The 22,327-nt window shown below is 37.3% G+C and overlaps 3 protein-coding genes across 6 annotated transcripts; 2 read left to right on the forward strand and 1 right to left on the reverse strand.

Annotated features, from left to right (window-relative positions):
- Positions 1-4,459: 4,459 nt before the first annotated feature.
- On the reverse strand, positions 4,460-8,499 carry tyw3 (tRNA-yW synthesizing protein 3 homolog; the record flags this gene model as incomplete). Its single annotated transcript, XM_079611693.1, has 6 exons — positions 4,460-5,402; positions 7,047-7,180; positions 7,257-7,328; positions 7,412-7,510; positions 7,596-7,676; positions 8,329-8,499. The coding sequence occupies 6 exons, from the start codon at positions 8,497-8,499 to the stop codon at positions 5,201-5,203; spliced, it is 759 nt and encodes a 252-aa protein (XP_079467819.1). The 3' UTR covers positions 4,460-5,200.
- Positions 8,103-14,676, forward strand: cryz (crystallin, zeta (quinone reductase)). Of its 4 annotated transcripts, none has more exons than XM_079611692.1 (9): positions 8,103-8,164; positions 8,932-9,047; positions 9,998-10,150; positions 10,233-10,396; positions 10,500-10,551; positions 10,649-10,798; positions 13,224-13,325; positions 13,400-13,495; positions 13,626-14,676. In XM_079611692.1, exons 2-9 carry the CDS (start codon positions 8,940-8,942, stop codon positions 13,785-13,787), a joined length of 987 nt encoding a protein of 328 aa, XP_079467818.1. In that variant the 5' UTR covers positions 8,103-8,164; positions 8,932-8,939; the 3' UTR covers positions 13,788-14,676. The 4 variants fall into 4 exon arrangements, with proteins under 4 accessions (XP_079467818.1, XP_079467817.1, XP_079467816.1 ...); XM_079611691.1 differs by lacking the exon at positions 8,103-8,164 and adding an exon at positions 8,610-8,744; XM_079611690.1 differs by lacking the exon at positions 8,103-8,164 and adding an exon at positions 8,610-8,735.
- On the forward strand, positions 14,654-22,319 carry lrrc53 (leucine rich repeat containing 53). The gene is made up of 6 exons (XM_079611681.1): positions 14,654-14,810; positions 15,823-15,944; positions 16,034-16,153; positions 17,206-18,027; positions 18,977-19,387; positions 20,371-22,319. The coding sequence occupies exons 2-6, from the start codon at positions 15,938-15,940 to the stop codon at positions 21,687-21,689; spliced, it is 2,679 nt and encodes an 892-aa protein (XP_079467807.1). The 5' UTR covers positions 14,654-14,810; positions 15,823-15,937; the 3' UTR covers positions 21,690-22,319.
- The last annotated feature ends 8 nt before the right edge of the window (positions 22,320-22,327 follow it).

The raw sequence follows: 22,327 nt of genomic DNA on the forward strand, positions 1-22,327 counted from the left end.
GTGACATGATGACCAACTAAAACATTTCAGGAAAAATAATTCATGAACAATGTTTAAATAATGTTTTATAAAACAGATAGTTCCAGTCCTATCTGTTCCTAATCAGATTCTGATTGGTTGAGCCGCGTTCAAAGCCGTTGTAAATTACTCAACAAACACACACCTGTGAGCATTACATTAGTATTACTGCGCAACTACCGTTTGTGATTCTTTGTTCCTGTATGTGTTGCTTAGCAACCTCTTTGGAACTACATTGCTTGGCGGAGGAATACATGTGTTAATAACGTTATATTTATTGTTGCTGGTGTTTATTTTATGAATAAAATAAATATTAAAATTAACTTTTATGGATTAACCGTTTTATAAAAGTAATTTGCCTAACAACGCCCCTTAGCTGTTCTAAATCCACTGTAAAACACGGCTTCAAGGGGCTTATTGCTTTATTTGATTAAAGTCGGCATGAAATCAAAATTGACCCTATTTACTTTGTTAGCGGATATTACTAGTCTTGTGGTGAACAATTAATCCGTGCAAGTTAATACACAGAAAAAAATTGTTTGCCGAAGTTATCTTTAATCAAAGTCTGAAAAGTTACTTCCGGGTCTGGAATGGTTCTTTTTCTGATGACATAGGCTTGACAACTTGGGTTGGATAATCGCTTAACCACTCCCCTCAAACCGTTACTCCGCTATGGGCGAGAGATGGAGAGGAGGAGCGCTAAAGTAAAACCCTGCCCTCTGTTCAATATTCCGCTTCACTCGGAAATGCGTCACAACACTTGAGAAAAGTCGTTTGCAACTTCCGGTTCACGCGGACTTTAAAGACCAGAACATTATTAAAGACCAGATAACAAACATTTGAACAAACATTCTATCAACGTTACTGGAAAAATGTTTTGCTCATAAGTTAGGTGTGTTCGACTTGAAGCGGCGCTGCACAGACCGATCGGTGTATGACATCACGGTCTTTTGATGTGTTATACGCTGATCGCTCTGTGCCGTGTCGTGTCAAGTCGAACACACCTTTTGAGAGAACCGTGCCAGAATCTTGCCAAAGTTCTGAGAATGTTCCTTGTTAGCTGGGATAGTGGGATAATGCGAGTTTGAATCGGGCTCTCAGCACTTCCTAATCCTTTTCATCCTCCTTCTCCCCAGAAAATGTGTCTCTGTTTTTCTGTAAAAATGGCAACAATAAAAAAGGCAAAAGGAAATTTGTTCTGCAGAATGTCATGATCAATTCATCAAGAGAAACACATTGGTAATTTCAGTTCTTCTTCTGGGAGTCTGGCCCACACGTCTACATAATGATAGGGATCAGAGAATAAGGGACGGCAGTTAAGAGCTGATAAAACAAAACATGGAGGCCTTGTCAAATTACCTAAAGATCAGACTACTCTCAACACCGCCTGGCTTAGAAAAATAAGAGATAAGACCGGGAGGTAGAATAAGGCTCCTACAAAATACAGATCCGATCTGCTCAAATAATACCACATGGTAGATCAGATGATATAATGCTTGCAACTTACTGTTTTAATAATATTTTAAAATAAGTATATTAAGGGCTGGTAGAGACATGTAGGTCTGACATTTGGATTTAGATTATAGCACAATATCAAAGCATTTATATTCAATGTATTTATATTAAATACGTTTTAACACTACAGTACATCACATTATATGAAAAATAAAAATTCTGTTAAATATGTATATAAATGTATAATCATTGCATATCTTTTAAATGCTCATGTAGTAGATTAGAATTTTTACAGAGCTTGATTTATGATAACTGAATATTAAAATTACTTACATTTTGACTGAATATCCATTCAGATATTGAGGCTCCTTTAAAATGTCATTTTGCATATCAATTGGATTTAAAGTGACGTTCCTTTGTTATGAGATAAACAAAAGATGTGTCTCGGTAAACAATGTGATAAAGTGTAGAAATGCTTCCAAATCAAAATTAGACTTGATTTGATTTAGATGATTTGTAAGAGTAGTATTTCTATTAGCCTACTTTACTACCGTTAAAGGGTTAGTTCACTTAAAAATGGAAATCATTTAGTCACCCTCAAGTTGTTTCAAACCTGTATGAGTTTCTTTTTTTCTGCTGAACACAGAAGATATTTTGAAGAATGTCGGTAACCAAACAGTTGATGAACCCCATTGACTTCTATAGTAGGAAAAAAAATACTATGGAAGTCAATAGGGTTCATCAACTGTTTGGTTACCGATTTTGTGTTCAGAGACTAAATGATCATACTCCTGTTGCAGTCTTTGACCTTCAATTTGACCCTTTTCACATTCCCGAGTTTATCAGAAGCTGACATCATCATAGTTGGGTAAACTTCTATAAGCGATGAATGAGAGGATACATGAAATATATATATTTTTTGTGTTCCAATTGGCTCAAATAGCAAAAGAAAAACTCCACAATAGTGTTTTCACAACTTTCAAAAAGAGGGAAAAAATAGAGAGCCTGAAAACGGCAGTCAAAAGCATAGACTGTAAAAAAAGGGTCAGAAGAGTGAAAGATATCAACTTTACCGTCATTCCCAAAGCCGCTGTATTAGAAACACCCTCACAGCAGCGCAGTTTGATGCAAAATGGAATATAATATAAAGTATAGTGTTATAAATGTACACACATTTAAAAAATATATATATATACATATATATAAAAACGTTTTTTATGATGCTGACCGTTTTAGACCGCGTCATCACAGTCTGTGAAAAGGGTCCATCAGCTGATGATAAATAAAATGCAGCACATATCTTAATTTGCATAAAGCGTGGGAATTGAAGATCGGATTTTTATTTGTTTTGCGTAGACACATTTATGTGGCCATGTATAAATTGATTTGTAAAGCTTCATTTAAATACTCATTAAAATACAAAGTGACCGTTCCTATAGTAGCCTAAAACTGAGTCAGTGTTTAGTTGTGAAGGACACAGGGGTTGAGTTGGCACGTGTGTCTCTTTTATTCTGCTTTTTTTTTTCTCGCTCTCTCTGAGAAATCAGCAGGCCTGGAGTGACAGTAAGAGGCAGTGTGATTGCGCAGGGAGTCCTGAGGACACACAGCCGCCGAATCAGAGAGAGGGTCCTAATCAGAGACAGAAATGGCCCACTTGACAATCACACAGGCACAAAAGCTCCCAATTCTGCTCTGATTGCGGCGGTCCTTGTGCCCTTCCCAGCACTCCCTCTCACTCACTCTAATGCCCCTTCAGCTCAACCTGCCAATCACGCGCCCCTCCTCCCACCTCACTCTTAATGTCTAGGAATAATTATGAGAGATTTCTAATCATTCCCTAGTCTTTCAGCTGGCTAATTGATGTTATTTTAAGATTATCATTAGAAGTCCTTTTGGTTGGTGAAAGGTGCATTTGTGGTTAACCTGGATCTCTCAATGTCACTTTTTTTTGTTGTTGCAGGAAACAATGGGAGTGTATAACAATGAGTAGACGTGTTTGAAACTGACCACAGGTACACTGGATCCTTAGTGGCTTCAGACTGAATATCAATGAATGTTGTTTTGATTTAGTGACTCACAATTCAATCATTTCATAATGTATTATTGTATTAAAGTTACCGGTCAAAAGTTTGGGGTCAGTAATTATTATTATTTTTTAATTGGAAGAAGTCTCTTATGCTCGACAAAGCTGCATTTGTTTGATGAAGAATACCGAAATATTAGGAAATAATGTAACAATGTGTAATAACTGTTTTCTATTTGAATATATTTTAAAATATAATGTATTCCTGTGATACAACGCTAAATTTTCAGCATCATTACTCCAGTCTTCAGTGTCACATGATCCTTCAGAGATCATTCTGATATGATGATTTGATGATCAGGAAACATGTCTCAATGTTGAAAACAACTGTGTTGCTTTATATTTTTGTGGATTCTTTGATGAATAAGCAATAAGAACATGCTGCAGTTATTTGAACATGTAGCAATGTAAAAGTCTTCACTTTTGATCAATTCAATGCATCCTTGCTGAATAAAAGCAACAAAAAAAAAAATTTGAACAGGAATGTAGACCTATATATTATAACAATATAGTTTTTGTGATCAACCGAATAAATCATCTTTAATGCACCTATTTGGAGGTTTTAATGTAATGAATTATGTAATATTAATAAATAGACTTGAACAAAATATTCATTTAAAATCTGTAACTAATATCTGAATACCAAAAGTTATTTCAAAGCAAGTCGATAGTTCTCTTTAGGGTCAACAACTGGACCCGGCATTATATTTAGTGGAGATAACTGAACCATTGAAGAACAGCTGTTACTGATGTCTTAAAAAGTGCATTTACTCCATCTACTGGTGTACTGCTGTACACCACGTTCATGCTGATCACAGAACCCCTTCCAGACCCATTCATTATTAGTTTCTTCAGAAACTCATCTTTTAAAATCTATGTAAACTGACTGACTGATACAGGTATGGGTCATGAGATGATGTTTTCACGTGTGTAAATGCAGCTAAATAACCTTTATGTGGTCAAATGTATATTTTAACAATGTATGAAAAGCAATGTTTTTGATAATAAAAAAACTTTTATTAGAGCTAGAAGATACTTTACTGATAAATACAAGTGAATTATTTCAACACTATAGTTCTTGTCTTCATTAAAACCATGAAAGTCCTTAACGACAGAATGAAGCAGAATGAAGCAGATGCACATGGCGGAGAGCGGACTGTTAATGAGCCAAGTCTCCCAAATGAGGCGTTGCAGAGCTAGGCCCCGTCAGCAATGCCTTCTAATCCAGAGGAAATGTGCTCCAAACCACACGGCGTTTTCACCACGACGACTGACAGATTGCTTGTTGGAGATGAATAACACGCTCGATTTATACATAGCTGTGAGGGACAACATCTTCCTTCTGCACGTGCAAAAGAGTTCAGCGCATTGAGCACAAAAGCTCTGAAGTAACGGCATGTTAAACTAAAACAGATTCGCTAATGTTAATCAGGAAGCAGACGCCCCTTATCAAAAAGGTTCCTAAAGGAAGTGGGTATGAGACTGTTTCATTTATATTTGTCATTAAGAAAAAGAACAATTGTTTACGTCTAACGTTCACATGAAACGTTAATGTGAGGTATGTCCAATGAGCCGGTACTTTACACTAAAGAGGTGTTTATTGAATACATGTGCACTGTTCAAGATGATGAAAAGAAAGATTTCCTAAGATAAAAACAGTCGATCGCAGTCCATTTCCTCTTCACTGTTTTCATTCTGTTTTTCGACGCTTTGGCAAGGGTCTGTCACAGAATCGTCCTGCGTCCTTTTCCTCCTCCGTCTGTAGAGGGGTTTCTTGTCGGCCTCCTCCTTTAAACTACATCTCTGTTCTTGAGGTTGTAGGGCGCCTTGTAAGCACTCATAGAATCTATTTAAAATACATATAAATATAGCATTATTATCATATTAAAATACTTAAAGACCCACTGTGGTGAAAATCAAGTTTTTTAATGTTGTTTATATGGCTATGTGGTGTTTTTAATATGCTTTAAAGGGGTGATGACCTGAGAAATCTAATTCTCCTTGAGCTTTTGACATATAAGAGGTCATCACACTATAAGAATATCCTGTAAGTTTCGGAACTGAAAACTTCTTGGTTAGTCCCATAAAAGCTTTTATTGACACCAGGCACAGCGAACGACAGGTTTTTCAAAGTGGGGATCTATGACGTCAAAGGGTATCAAACACGGCCTTCGCAGAAGAAGATCAACGCCTACTTCAACACCGCCTGTTTAGCCCCGCCCACCGATTCACGCATTACATGAAACTCATTATAATATGCAAAACTGTTATCTAATCATAGCAGTGGGTGTTTACTTCAAAGTCTTCAATGCGGCACGCCCCCCAAAAAAAGAGCGTTTCTGGAGCTAGGCTCAAAACCAGGGTAGAAAATAGCCTGTTACTTATTCATTTTGATGTTTTTGAATATAAAAAACCAAGCGAACTTCATAAGTTGACCTCAGACAACAATATAAAAAAATGTAAAAAGCCAATTCATGACCCCTTTAATACAAACCATGTGCAAATTCATCAGTCAGCAGCACCATTGCTGAGTATTTTCTCTTTAAAACTGCAGTGAGCCAAAGGCAGTCTCAAAATCGTGGTTTGAAATCACTGGTGTTTCTGACGTCACAAACTACCTTGTAACCAATCAGGTCAACGGTCCGGCGGACTTTAGCATATCATTAACTGCAAACTAGCAGGGGAGTCTCGAGAGAAGCCAGGTTATCCCGCTTTATTTATTTGTTGATATGAAAAATCGGGTATTTTTAGCAATATAGCGGGTGTATGATGTATATTACGTTGTTATGATGAACTATATGCCTTTCTTCACTGACGTTCTGAGTTGTTCAAAGCGTTTCTGATGATTGTTAGAAGGCAGACTGAGATGGCGAATGGAAACATTGTTTGTGTAACATTAGCAACACATTAGCTGTTTGATAACTTAGTCAAGCGGCTAATCGTATGAATTACCGTTATGTGTCCGACGTTGTAAAGAGCGATACCATTGTGCAGCGTTTACCTCAGTAAGTTGACCGAGTGAATCTGTGAGCTGGTTGTGAGTGAGTGGAGGTGGGGCTAATTAGCATATTCATGATTCCTCCATACTAAATGAAACAAGGGTGTAGAGTTGCATTCAAGCTATTTTAGGGCTTCGGGTCATTTTGACCCGCAGGGGAAGGATATATGTTATGATTCAGTTGTTTCATTTAAATGTGAAAATAAATGAAATAAAAACCACGTTTAAAAAGTTTAAATCTAATATTTAATCAAATAAAAAAAAGATTCTCATTTAAATAAATGTAACTAATTAAAAATCTTAAAGTATAATTAATAAAAATATAATAGCATCTCAATTATACTAAATTAACACTGGTACAGACCAAGGTGTCCTTTAAGACATTCATTTTATAATTCAACTATTTCAAACACCTAAATTGCATTAAATAGCATCAATTTAAATAAGAAAACTTGTGTGCAAACACAGAAGGAAACTCTGCTTAAAATATACCTCTCTATTCTTTTAAGATTTTCTTCCATCTTCTGGTTTGCAACTCCGACGAGGAAATCGAGGTACTGGTCAGTGGTGAGGACGTTCCCCTTGTGGCTGAGAGGAACCTCAAGACAATGTGTGCTGCGTACCGCCTATACAACACACACATTTCAGGGACATTTCAGAAGTATCTTTAAGGCTGAACACAAAACACATTTTGCATCTTACCATGATGATCTTGCCTTTCTTTCCCACAGTTATACCAGAATTCCTAAGGCCAGAGTTTATTGCAACAGTGTGCTGAGGAAGGAACAAAGCACGAAAAGAGAGTTATTATTTTGTTCTCCTCTAAACATCCTGATGTCTCATTCTAGTTAATTCACCAGTAGTTGCGCGTCGCCAAGCTGTTTACACTGAACGTGAAGGACAAAAGGCTCAAACTTGAAAGTGGCATCTCCAACAGACTTCTCAAGACCTGTGGCCTGTTTCAGAAACACGCAAAGCTTAATTATCGAGGTCATTTATTCCTGTACATTTGTCAAATGTGTATAATGCTGTATTTCTCACCACATCTTCTCTTTGGCACTTCAGATGAGTGACAAATAACCAGGAACAGTTTCGCTTTTGCACATCAGGGCAATCCGACACCTTAAAAGCATACCACACAGTGACCAATACACATGATATATACAATACTAGTTATCATATAACCTTAAAAGATTTAGATTTATATGCTTAAAAGTTTTGTAGACAAATATAAATGTAGCCATTACAAAGCCTCACATGTTTGTTCTATTTCATAGGCTTGATGACTTTAAATTTACTCTAAACTGTGAAAACTGAGTGGGCATGTTCAAAACTGTAACCAATAGTCTTATAAAAACCATATGGGTTACAAATAATACATCAGACAAATAAGTGTGTTTGCTTAAAATAATAATAATAAGAAAGTACTATGGATGTCAATAGGGCTCATCAACTGTTTGGATACCCATATACTTCAGAATATATTATGTTGTGTTCTAGCCTGGGAAAACCCAGACCCTCTCAAATTTGCCGGAAGTGGTCTGGGTTTTCCCAGGCTAGTTGTGTTCAGCAGAGGAAAGAAACTCATACAGGTTTGGAACAACTTGAGGGTGAGTAAATGATAACAGAATTTTTATTTATAGGTGAACTATCCCTTTAAATAATTTTGCTTCTCAAGTAAATGTTTGTACTGGAAACTGGAAAGCAAGAAAAAAGTTAGAAAATCATTGGTTTGCCGAGTAGACAACAGTCAATAAACGTTTCCGAGGCTCACCCCGTCAAAAAGGATGATTCTTCCTGAGCAAGAGCTTGTCGTGAAGTACCGATCATGACTGTTAATAAAGGAGACGATATGAGAAATGTCCTCATCCACACTGCCCTTCTTACTGAAATCACACTTATTAAGACACTGATTCTTCCATTGCTGAAATGTATCGCCCTCCATGTTTCAAGACTAGTGATTTATTCGTCTTATCTTCTACCGACCTTTGGAATAATATAATTAAGCAATATAATCAGATTTTAAATGAGTAGCCTAATCTAGTTTTGTTGTAGATTTGCTATACTGCATGTGTCATGTTTGTGTTTTGAGTGCGAGTGCACGCACGGATACGGTGGCCGGGATGTGACTAAACTCATTTCATACGGAAGCCGAGTAAGCTGCTGCAGCCTGCGTGTAAGGTGAACAGGGTAATAATGTGTCCGTTTTCTTTAGTTTCGCGAGTCGCGACGCTGTGCAGATATATGTGTGCTATATGGAATATATGATCATTTCTATTCAGATGAACTAAATGTTTTAGTTCATTGTTTGCTATTTTTCAACAGTGCAGTATCCAGCCAAAGTTCAGTCTGCTTTGTCAATCCATTTGTTTTGCAGAGGCCACTATGGCCACATCTAAATTAATGAGGGCTGTCCGGGTGTCAGAGTTTGGAGCCCCTTCAGTTTTAAAACTCTGCACTGACCTGCCTGTGCCAAGTCCTCGCCAGAAACAGGTGGGTCATCTCAAAACAATCTTGACTTTCTTCTGATTTACAGAATGTTTTAGTTTTGAATTGATTGGAATGGGAATTAAGCTGATTGGAATTATTTAACATCTTGTCATTATTACTACTAATCTCAACTTGATTTGTTGTTAAATTTATTCTATTTTATAAAATGTTCTGTCAACAGCATCTCAAAAACACACACCTGGTCTGGCTAAAATCAATGCATGCTAGTATTTAATCATTTTTGTTTAACTTTTTTCGCACAAACATTTAATCGTGGATTAGCAATGACGCAAATGTAAAACAACCACATGAAAATGCGGTAATTATTAACTTTTTCAGTGTGATGGGGAGATCAGTTCAGCTTCTTCCTCTGAACCTTGAAGGAATTATTCCACAACAATTTGCATGGTCTAAATACTATAGCTTTCAATATTGACACTACAGATGACATGCCATAAAGAGACAAACTTTATTTTTTAATTGATTTATGTTATAAATTACTTATTTTGCTTCTTGCACACTTTTTAGACCTTGCACTGACGCTTAACCCAGGAAAAAATTAAACAACTGTACCACCAAAGTATCCAAACCCATTAGTCTATGTCCACTGCTCAATATGTTTATGTTTATAATAAAAGCCTAGATTAAATCTGTTCATCAAATTAAGCCATTGTGTGTCTCCAAAAGACTTTGATTAAGTCTAATTACTTTGCATTATGTTAGGCTATTGAATAATGTATTTTATGTTGTTGCTCGAATATTTGTGTTTCATGACTGAAAAGTCAAGAGTTATGTTGTTCATCGTGTATAGGGATTAGGGAATGACCCAGAAACCCCAGTTTCACTTTTTTCCCCCACAAGTAATATTTATATACATTTATTTACTTAATTAATCCGTAGCAATTCTTGTTGTCTTTTCCAAAGAGCTGCGTAAACGCTTTCTGCAATTGTAGGTTCTGATCCGAGTCCATGCGTGTGGCGTAAACCCAGTGGACACGTACATCCGCTCTGGATCCTATGCTCGGAAACCCAGCTTGCCCTATATTCCCGGATCAGATGTCTCTGGTGTGGTGGAAGCTGTCGGGGAGGGTGTTCATCTCCTACGGGTCAACTTGTTACCCATCTTTTACACTCACCACATGTTAACTTGTTTGCTTGCATTGATGGCAATATTTTCTGTTTTCACAGGCAGGTGACAGAGTCTTCGCCACAGGAACTGTGACGGGAGGATACGCTGAATATACTGTGGCCTCAGAGGACACGGTTCACAAGCTGCCCGATTCCCTAGACTACAAACAGGGTGCAGCTCTCGGAGTCCCATATTTCACTGCGTACCGGGCGCTAGTTCACAAGTAAGATGTTGATATCAATGACTGTAAAAGACTGTGTTGGGAGATGTTTTCTGGAGCTATGTAAACATAAAAAGGCATACAAATGTTATTTTGCTCTAAACAGGGCTCATGCCAAAGCAGGAGAGACGGTTCTTATCCATGGAGCCAGTGGAGGAGTATGAAGTTAAAAATTTCCCTTAACATTTCAAAGATTAGACTTGTAAAGTACAGTATTCTCCTGATGTCTTGAATGAGTTGAGCTTGTATTTGTAGGTAGGCATTGCAGCGTGTCAGATGGCACGAGCGTTTGGCCTTACAGTTCTGGGAACAGCTGGGACATCCGAGGGGATGAAGCTGGTGCTCAGCAATGGAGCTCATCTAGCATTCAACCACAGAGAAAAAGACTACCTGGAAAAAATTAAGGTTTAGTTCTCTCTTATTTAAATTTTACACAATATATACAGAACTCTGTTTGGGGTTGGTAAGGCTTTTTAAAGGTCCCATTGTACACCTTTCTGAAGTTTTATTTTAGGTTTTGATGTGCTTAAGAATATATATTTGCAGTATAAGTACCAAAAAACATCTCAATATATATTTTACGGCTCCTCTCTCAGGAGCTCTGCCTAGAACAGGTCGATTTTGGCCTGTCTACGTAATATTCATGAGCCTCTCTTCTGATTGGCCTGTTGTTTTCTGAGTGACCCACCATAGAGACAGCGCAACGCGTTCCCCGGGGGGAAACCAATCCAACCGTCTCCATTGACTTTGCATTGCAAGAGGCTGCCTCCTTGTCATTTCTTGCTTCTAACAAAAGACAGAAAAATGCCTAAAAGCTGCTGTGTGACAAGGTGTACAGCAAACTAAGAAACCCAGAAATAAGTTTTTATAAGCTGTCGACCCCAAAAAACGAGCGTTTAAGGACTTAAAAGTGGATACATGCTGGAACAAATGGGTAAATTGTGGGATCCTGACACTCACTAAAAATACAGTTGTGCAGTAAGTTAAACATTTGGTCACTGGTGAGTCAAATATCCAAATGTCAGTTTTATATATTATATTTCTGTAAGATAAGCTATCCTGTGTCACACAGCAGCTTTTAGGCATTTTCTGTCTTTAGTTAGAAGCATAAACAGTATATAAACTGGACACCGCAACCCCATAGGTTTCAACGGAGAAAAGTGAAGTCAAATAGAAGCACTCACTTCCTGATGGCTGGGCGAACTGCGCAGGCTCAAACTCAGCTTGACGACGTAGATGTGACGTGAGCAACCTGTCTGACAGCTGTCAGTCTTCTAGTAGCTGTGCCGAGAGAAATCTGAATCATTCCCTTCCGAATCTCGCAGAGACGGAGAGCGTTTTAGCTGTCCATGAGCTAGCAGCAGGAGCAACTTTATCACTCTCTATGGGCTTCTCTATTACTTTATGTCTCCACGTCCCCCCGATTGATTGCGAGCTTCTCCTCCCTTCTATACGGTAATTTCTGGTCTGTGCGACAGAGAGTCGAGTGGTTATGACGCAATCGTTATTTGCTGTCAAAGTGATGCCAAAATGAATGGGAGTCATTGGAATGCTAAAAGCAGGTGATGGCTTGATAGCCAATGGCGGCCCCCGGGAAAGCTTCGGTTTCCGGCAGATGGATTACCCCCTTGGTTAGAAGCAAGAAATTACAAGGAGGCAGCCTCTCGCAATGCAAAGTCAATGGAGACGTTTGGATTGTTTTCCCCCCCGATGTGGGCGTGGCCTAAATACGCTCTGTCTCTATTGGTGGGGGTGGTGACTGAAGGCGGTGACTGAGTAGTTCTGACATCACATTTATACGGAAGTCACAGCAGCTTGTGAAAAGGCACAGCTACGTTGTGCAGGCGGTGTGCATTTGTCTGTGGATCGACTGCTTTAAAACTTATATGGTAGTTTCATAGCCCCTAGACCTCTGTTATCATGAAAAATGCCAGGACATTTCAGTTTGGACAATATGGGACCTTTAAATATATATATATATTTTTTTTTAAGTCTTTTCTTTTGACCAAGGCTGCATTTGTTTGAGAAAAAAAGATACAGTAAAAACAGTAATATTGTGAAATATTTATTCCTGTGATGCAAAGCCAAATTACTTCTGCCAGTCTTCAGTGTCACATGATCCTTCAGAAATCATTCTAATATTATGATTTGCTGCTCAAGAAACATTTCTTATTAGCCTATTATCAATGTTGAAAACGTTAAGTGTTGCTTAAATTGTGGAAACAGTGATACATTTTTTTCAGGATTCTTTGATGAATATGAAGTAAAAAAAATGGCATTTATTTGAAATAGAAATTTTTGATACATTTCTTAGTAAATTTATCTAGGTTACACTTTATTTCAATGGTTCCCTTTAGACATTCTACTAACTAAAAATAACTTGTCAATTACATGTCAGCTAACTCTCAGAGTATTAGTAAACTGTTAGGTTTGGGTTAGTTGGATAAGTTGACATGTTGTTGCAAAGTTATTTATAGTCAGTAGAATGTCTTTTGGAGAGCATCAAAATATAGAGTTAGCAGATATTAAGCTGACAGCATACAAATACTCTAATGTGAGTTAGTTGACATGCAGTTGCAAAGTAGAATGTCTAAAGTAAAATATTGAAATATGAATGAAGTCTTAATAAAGTATATATTAAGCATATAAAAAAACTTGCAGACCTTATACATTTGAATGGTAGTTTTAAGTCACATAATGCACAGTCTAATCTAATTTTATCATGAATTGTCTTCATGTCTGGAATATGCTTTTTATATAATAGCCTTCACAGAATAGAACATAAATACGGATGTGGCAAGTTTTTATAATACAGGTCTCCTGTGTTCAGGATGCTACCAGTGGACAAGGTGTGAACGTGATCATTGAGATGTTGTCCAACGTCAACCTCAGTAATGATCTTCAGTTGCTTGGCTTTGGTGGCAGAGTTATGGTAAGTACCTTGTGTTTGTTTCACAAGTGTTTTTGTACATACTGTCCAATTATTATATTTTTCTTTTTTTTAAGATTGTTGGCTCTAGAGGCCCTATTGAGATCAACCCCAGAGACACCATGATGAAAGAGACCAGCATCATTGGTGTGGCTTTGTACAATGCAACTAAGGTACACTTGGGCTTCCTGCCCAGTTTCTTGCTTTCTGGTGTTTGTACTTATTATGAATTTACTCCTCACCTTTGACTAATCTTTTTCATGGTAAGATCCAGACTGTTGTCTTTATCTGTGTTTTTCACAGAGGGAAACATCCGAGTGTGCCGCGGCTCTTTTTGCAGGAATGGAGGCAGGCTGGTTGAAGCCCGTCATTGGTCCACAATATTCACTTGATAAAGTGGCCCAGGCTCACGAAGACATCATCGGCAGTTCTGGAGCCAGCGGAAAGATGATTTTGATCATGTGAAATTAGTCGGGAAGTGGAAATCCTGAACTGTCTTAGCATTAACTACAAAATTTGTACTTTCTTGTTGCATTCAGCTATATGACATTTTCATGTATTAAAGAAATTATAGAGACCATCACAAATGAAAAGAAAACATTAGTTCAGCAAATGTTTTGTGGAAATTAAATTGAACAAATGGATAATTAATCTTACTATAAATTACATGAATGGTATATTACACAAATAGACAGTAACATGCCTAAAATTTTACACATTACTGATTTTAATGAATGTAAGAAAAAAAATTATGTGGATGTCGAAGATCTCAAAAATGAAGTTTATTACAGCATAGCAGTGGCAAAGTACACAAAGAACTACCCAGAACATCCAAAATCTTAAACCTTTTATCCTGTTACAGTTTGCCACTCTTTATGTAAATGAAGTTGCTCTTGTTGTAATAGCAATGGTCTGTATGTTAATGAAGTTGAGACACCTCTTTCTCTGATGGCTCTCTGTGTCCCACAACCATTCCCATTCTACAATTGATGACCATTTGCTCTCGATGTGATAAACCCAAATGGTGAAGAAACAATATAACTCGACTCCCTTCATCTTTATGATAATTCAGCCATTTTGGGGATGAGCTCGTTCTAAAATATATTTTGGAGTGGAATCTGGGTTGAGGCAGACTACAATTTCTTTAAATGATTTTGATAAAAACCAACACAGTAACCATTTGACTGCTGATTGGCTGTAAGTCGCCCTCTGTGTATGACAGATGAAACTGTAAGGTGAACCTGTGTGTGTTCTTGGCTATCGGGCATCAGTGTTAGACACTGTACCACATTTCTGAGATCAGGTGACACGCTGGTTCAACGCATGCTCCGTTTACACGTAACCATACACACTGCAGATCTCTGAGACACGGCGTGACTAGGACAGTGGAACCACGGATGAACTAATACTGAAGAGAAGTTTGCAAATCAACTTGTTTGGACTCAGGATATGGATATGAGTGTTTGACATTTTGCCTTCTCAAGTGTGGTAAGCACATAGTGTTTATATATAGCCTAAACTGAGCATGTGGTCAATTTATCAATAAAAATGCTCAAGAACTTGGCTTGAATGCCTGAATGTAACCCAGGTTAGTATTTGATGTAGATATATCTGATAGCAATATTTGTGTAAATTTTATGAACATAATACAGTATATGATATTAGGAATTGGTACTGTATACACTACCACACTACCTTTTTTAAACGTTTGGGGTCAGTAAAAAGACATTTATAATGGTACAAAAATGTATATTTTTAAATAAATGCTGTTTATCCAGCTTTCTATTCATCAAAGAATCCCGAAGAAATGTATTACAGTTTCCACAAAAATATTAAGCAACACAATTTTCAAATCACAATATTAGAATGATTTTTGAAGAATCATGTGACTCTGAAGACCTGAGTAATGATGCTGAAAATTCAGCTTTGCCATCACAGAAATAAATTACATTTTACAATAATATTTATAATAATATTTCAAAATATTAGTTATTCTTGTATTTTTGATCAAATAAATCCAGCCTTGTTGAGCAAAAGAGACTTCTTTAAAAAACATTAAACAAAAATCTTACCAACTCTAAACTTTTTAATGCTTTTTGATTTTATACATGAATTAAAAAAAAAAAATTACTCCTTTTTGCCACCGAACAACAGTTCTATAGGGCTGTATTTTGCGAAATATTATGTGAAGCAAGACATTTCCTTGAGGATGAGGAGACATTTTATTGTACAGTTACAAAGAATATGTGGCAGGTGTTTGTAGTGTTCTCACACCCTATATATAGAGCAGAATCACCTGCACAGAAGCAAACAAGTGGAAGATCATGCATGTTTTATAACTACACCTTCCTCATCTGTCTGACTGTCAGCGTCTCCAGGCAACAGAGGTCAGAGGAGCACAGCATCCAAAACAGAAGAAAAACACAGGAGTAGTTATGACCGAGTACTATTGAGACTGAATGTAGATCTTGACTGGTTCTGTTTGTGCTTTTGTTGACAGGCTATTGCTTTTTGGATGAACGTCGTGGCCTGAACCAAGCTGACCGAAGGCCATGGACCACATAACCCATTTTGGAAGTCCAATACTGGCATCAATCTGACTTCAATGGCAAATCATGAGAAGTATGTGCATGATTCTTCATGTATTCTCCATTAACATAAGGTCAGGAAAAATCTGTCAGACTGAACTCTATGCTAATGGTTCCTCTCAGGTCTCTGCCTTCTACTGATGCTGACAATCACTCAAGCTCAGCCGTCGTCACTCTGCCCCGCTTCCTGTTTGGTGTGTACTGAAGATGTCATCATCTGTCATAAACTCTCAAGAATCATTGGTAAGTAAATTATTATGCGGGTAAAGAACTTGAGTACTAGTTCACCCAAAAATGAATATTCTGTCATCATTTACTCTCCCTCGTCATTCCAAACCTGGCTTGCTTTCTTCGGTGTAACATAAAAGAGGGTATGTCCCAAAAGAATGCCCCAGTGTATTTTTGTCCATACAGTGAAAGTCAATGGGGACCAATAGCGTTTTTCAAAATGTCTCTTGAATTACTTATGAGGGTGAGTAAATGACGACAGATTAAAAATAGTTTTGGGTATATTATCCATTTAAGAACACCGAAGGCAGATGGAAATAAATGTTTAACCCTAAAGCCTATACTGTATCATATTTGATACGCAATAACTCTAAACTGTTGTACACAATCTACTACATGCCTTCTGTCATCTGATTGATATTTTATAATTTTGTAGAAAGAAAATGGCCTTTTTTTATAATTATAAAAACCTTCAGGTCATGGTCTTTTTGCTGTGGAATCTTTATAAAGTAAGAAACATAAGAATGCATTTTATATTGTTAGTAATATTTCAGAAATAAACACTTGTAGACTGAAGCAACTTGGTTTACTTGATTATCCATACATCGTTTTTTAGGAAAAAAATGCAATCTTAATTATGAGATATTAATCTGATATATCGAATGAAAAATTATATTTATATGCATTTTATGCATAAGTAGTCTGCTATAAAGATCTAATTGATTTACATTAAGCTTTTAGAATTTAATTGTACTTTCGTCCATATAAATATCAGCAACTGCACCAAATTGCATATTTAATTTAATTCCTTTTGAGCTTGAGCTCCATATTCTCTTATATTATACTATATGAGCAATAAAAGAATGAATCAAAAATGATACTCAACATAAAAACTTAATTTTTTATGTTTTATCCAAATATATATGTTGTCTAAAGTTTCAATAAACTGTTCCATTTTAACCAGATAGATATTGACTACTATTTCATATGTCAGGCTCAACAGGTTTGGATGGAGTTTGGATAATATACATTTTTGAATATAGTTTTGTTTTCTTCATCATGTTCAGATGCACCAGGCTCTACTAAAGCTTTGATGCTCACTGATGGACTCATTGATTCTGTGGACAACATGGTTCTCTCTGATTTATCCAACATGAGTGTCCTGGCACTCAGCAACAATGCCATCTCCAGCATCAAGCAGAATGCGTTTCAGAACCTCACTTTCCTTTCGACCCTGTCGCTGGACCACAACCGCATCTCCAGTCAAACCCTGGACAGCTCCACGTTCTCCTGGCTTCACAGATTGGAGACTCTCCAGCTTGGGAACAACAATCTGAAAGACATCGACGGCTCCTGGTTTCGAAACTCCAGTGCTTTAAAAACACTTCAGCTTGAGGGGAACCTCTTCACAGTCTTGAACTCCACCACCTTTGCCCACGCGGACCTGAGGAACCTGGAAGCCTTGGACTTGTCCGACAACCTCGTCGTGTACGTAGGCCGCGATAGCTTCCGAGGACTGCCTCGTCTCCACAGCCTCGATCTGTCCCGAAATCATCTGCGCACCGCTCCGGATGCCTTCTCGTACCTGTCGTGGCTCTCAGTGCTGAACCTTGAGTTGAATCGCTGGAGCTGTACGTGTGAGTTGAGAGAGCTGGCCTCGTTCCTCAACAGCTACATCCAGGCTCCTGAGAAAGTGTTGTACAATGGGCAGAGGATGGTGTGTGTGAACACAGATAACCCAGCTGTGCAGACTGTGCTGGAGCTCACTGACGCCAACTGTGTCCCGCCAAACAGGAATATCACAGTGGAGGTTGTTGTGGCTAAAAGTAATAACACTTCCCAGCAATACATTAGAAATGTTGCTATTGCCATTGTGTTTTCATTTTTCGGTGAGTAGCCTATCTAAAGCTTGAAACATTCTGCCTATTTTCATATTTTAATTTGATTCAGGTCTCTTAATGTATTAAAAATAAAGCAAATACAGCAAAAATCATATTTTTGAAAAGGAAACATTTGGGCATATAGCCATTTATTGTTTCTTATAAAAAAAACAATATTGGGATGTTTTTGAAAGAAGTCTCTAAATGCTCATCAAAGCTACATTTATTTGATAAAAAAAATAAAGAAAAAACTTTAAAATTTAAAATAATGTTTTTCTATTTTAATATACTTTAAAATATAATTATTTCTGTGATGCAAAGCTGAATTTTCAGCATCATTACTCCAGTCTTCAGTGTCACATGATCCTTCAGAAATCAGTCTAAATATGATGATTAATTATTAATGTTGGAAACAGGAAAATATATCATAGAGATGACCATTACAGACCCTTGTGTCATGGTTAATAAGTCTCTTGAATATTTGATCATTTTAATACATTATAAGTTTAGTTCAGGTTGTGGTGCAACTGCTCAGTTTTAATTGCTTAACGTTAGTGAACTACATACATAAACTAATGAATGAACAATACTTCTACAGCATTTATTAATCTTAGTTAATGTAAATCTCAACATTTACTAATACATTTTTTAAGATCAAAAGTTGTATCTGTTAACATAAACATAATTTTTATTTATTTATTTAAATAAATAAAAAAAGTAATTAAAATGTTTCCACTCATACATTTTCACGTTGTAAGAAATGTGCAATGTTTTACTTAATAGTTGATTAGATGCCAATTTATTAATGAAACAGTTTTACAAATTAAAAAAATATAAAGAAGGGAATTAACATGAATAAAAAGAGTACAATAACTTTGTTTAGTGTTTAAAACTATAAACGATTTTGCCTTTTATTTATTTGATGGAATCACTTCATCGGTTCTGTTTTGAATTGTAGGAGGTGTTGGGATCACCCTGGGAATGATTGCCATTGCATACCACAAACTCAGTAAGACATTTAAACTTGCTCAGGAGGAGCGTGGAGCTGAAGAAAGGCACACGTCCAGCCCGGAAACAACCCAGTGGAATTTCTGCGAAGGCAAGGACACTCTATCCATGAGCCACGCGCTCTACAACAGCAACTACAAATCCCATCAGCCCTGCGAGAGGGAAGACTCTCCTTATCTGGGATCAGACGCTCTGGAGAATCATTTCACCTGCCACAAGTGCAGCTCCACAGCCCTTGCGGTAGGAAAGCACAAAAGAGAGATCGTCCTGCATGGAGCCAGTCATGTGGGCGAACAGCTGGCGAATCAACGCCAACACAAAGGGAATGATCAACATTCTGTGTTGCAACAAAGGAGCAAAGGTAGCAAGCACACCGTTTCTTTTGAAATGTTTTTAATAATCTTTGCCTTAGCAGACACTTTGGAAACAGACCCACGCATATAATCACCTCCTTGCTAATATTTCCTAAAATATAAATGCAGCCATATAGTTTCATGGTTTTAATAACCCACTTACACTGTGAATTGAAAATATTACAAATTTGTGTAAAATTCTAACCTACCATTAAGAATGTTCTTAGATAAACCATAAAACTATGGTTGTCAATAGAATAATTATTGATGATTTATCTCGTAATTTCCAGTATTTAGCAGTGTTATGTTAGTATTATTTATATACTATTATATCTCAATTAGTCTTTATTTTATAAAAAAATTTAAGTTTTGGTCATTTTGTTATGTCCTTTTGTTATTTTGTCAGTTTTTTTTGTCACTTTTGTCTTTATTTCAGTTTTAGTAATTCTAGCACTTGTACTTCAGCTTACTTTGTTTCAACAATTCTACATTTTTTTAATCTAATAATTAAATTTTATTTTATGTCAGCTTTATTTTAACTTTGAATTTAGACCGTTGTTAATCACATAAATGATTATTAAATATAAATCCAAATAGGTATATAAATCTATACCAAGGCCCGGTTTCACAGACAAGGTTTAGATTAAGCCAGGATTAGGCCTTAGTTTAATTACAGCACTTAAGGAGCTTTTATGAATGTGTCTTAGAAAAAAAGATGATGTGCATCTTGAGACAATGGCACTGATATATTTTAAGTTGCTTTCAGTTAAAGCAGTTCAAACATGCATTTTATTCTGGGACTATGTCTGTGCCTTGTTTGTGACACCGGCCAAATATCTTTTGAATCGGGTCATTAAACAACCCCATAGTAACTGCATAGCAACACCTTGGCAACCATTCAGTGGTGGCATCTAGTTTATTTCGTGTTTTTATATCACTACACTCATTCTCAAATGTCTGTCTTAAAAATATTTCTCTGTTTTATTCACAGACACAAGTGGACGGGCACACAATGAGAGCAGGTCAAGAGTTCCAACTTCTTCCCAACGTCGTGGGGGTTCAAACGACATCTCAGCTGTCAGAATACGCCAGCTGGCCCTCAGTAATCATTTCTCAGCCCTCCAGAGAGGCACATTCAGACCCCCTGACCAAATCCACAATGAAGTAACTCAAGGACATCACTCACTGTTAAAACACCAGGCCGAGGGCGTTGGCGCTCGGCCGATTTACCAAACCATCAGCTGTCTGCACTGTCACCAGACTTATGAATACAGACAAGCTGGGAGTAACAAGCAGAACTTTCCATTTACAAATCCCTCACAGAACACTGGAGCACAAATGTATGACACTATGCTATACAGAGACATCTTGGGTTATGACAAGTCAAACGCTGGGAGACGTGGTGAGAGTCAAGCTAGTGAGCTGGGGTTTAAGTTAGCTTCTCAACGGAGCGTCACTTTTGATCTAGCCGGGCCCGAGGAACGTGTCCTCGCCACAATGGCTGACAGACACAAAAAAGAGAGTAGGATGAAGAGCTCTAAAACATCTGCACAGAAAAGCCCCGGAAAGCTGGGTAGGACTACGAGCAGCACACGAGGACAATTAAAGACCCAGAAAACCAGAGGACGAGCAAAGAGGACACTGAGAGTTAAATTAAATTTAAACCCCCTTCGAAAAAACAGAGTTCATCCAAAGTCCGTTGTCGAAGAAAATAATGAAGACAAGATGTCCAAAATGGCGAAGAAGGAACCAAGAAGCAAAAAGGACAAAAAAGCTCTTCAGAGAAAAGACAAAACTAGCAAAAAATCTAAAGATAACGTTGAAGAATCAGGAAATGAGGAAGAGGAAGACAACTCCAAAATGAAACGCGCTAAAAAAGGAAGCGAGGATTCAACGTCCATGTCTAAGGATACAGAGGAAGTCACTGAAGAAAGAGGACAAGAGCAACAAAGCTGTATTCCTGTTGAGGAGGAAACTCCGTTAGAAGCTGTCTTCGGCAGTAGATCTGAAGCTCAAATGGCATCAACACTCAGTTTAACTCTTCCAGATGAACACAGCAGTCTTGCGGCTCCATCACATCACGTTCTGGATGCCACTGACACCCAGCTATCCGGTCCAAATATTGAACTCCCCGTGAGTGAATCCGCTGTGGATCAGTCCAATGGTTCAGACCCGACGAGCTCTGCTGCAACTGTCATCCAAGAATATGTGTCTTCAGCCGAGGGCTCACCAAAGAGGAAGTTAAGACTCATTCTACCCGAACAAACCTCCACCAGGCCACAAACGGCACTCGATAAGAAAATCAGATAGCGTTATTTTTTTCTGATAATGTTGCACAGATTACATGCACTGCTCAGTTCATTGGAGCTGTAAACACTGATAAACATTTGGACTTTTATAATGTGCATGTCTTATTTTATTTAAATGATTTATATTTTATTATAGGCCTACACTGAAAATGTTTTATCCTTGAAAATCCTTGTTGTAGGATTTACTTTTTAACAATTTTCACTCTGAAAATGCTAGTACATTTCACAAATAATTTAACAAAAATTGGCAAGTAACACGTTGAATGTTCTTATAAAACATACTCCAATAATTAGTTTTTTTTTACAACTTCAATATTTTTTTTATTATGTATCATACAATCAAGCCTGCAATGCCACATAAAGTCTCCTTGATTTCTGTTACTAAATAAGTATGAGTTTGTTGTTTTAATGTATGCATAGAGTTAATGATCGATTCGTTTAACCAAAGAAAGTAACAAAAAAAAACATTCCACAGTCATTTTCTTGGAAACAAGATGACAAGAATACAAAGTGCGCCATTTTATGGTCTGCAGATAAAAGGCAGTTTGGACCTGAGGAAAGAAAACATGACACTCTGGGAGAGTCATTGTGCAGCTTATGCACGTTGAGTGAACATTTAGAGATCTGATACCGCAAAAC

Source organism: Phoxinus phoxinus, assembly GCF_949152265.1.
Source record: "Phoxinus phoxinus genome assembly, chromosome: 5".
Lineage (NCBI taxonomy): Eukaryota > Metazoa > Chordata > Actinopteri > Cypriniformes > Leuciscidae > Phoxinus > Phoxinus phoxinus.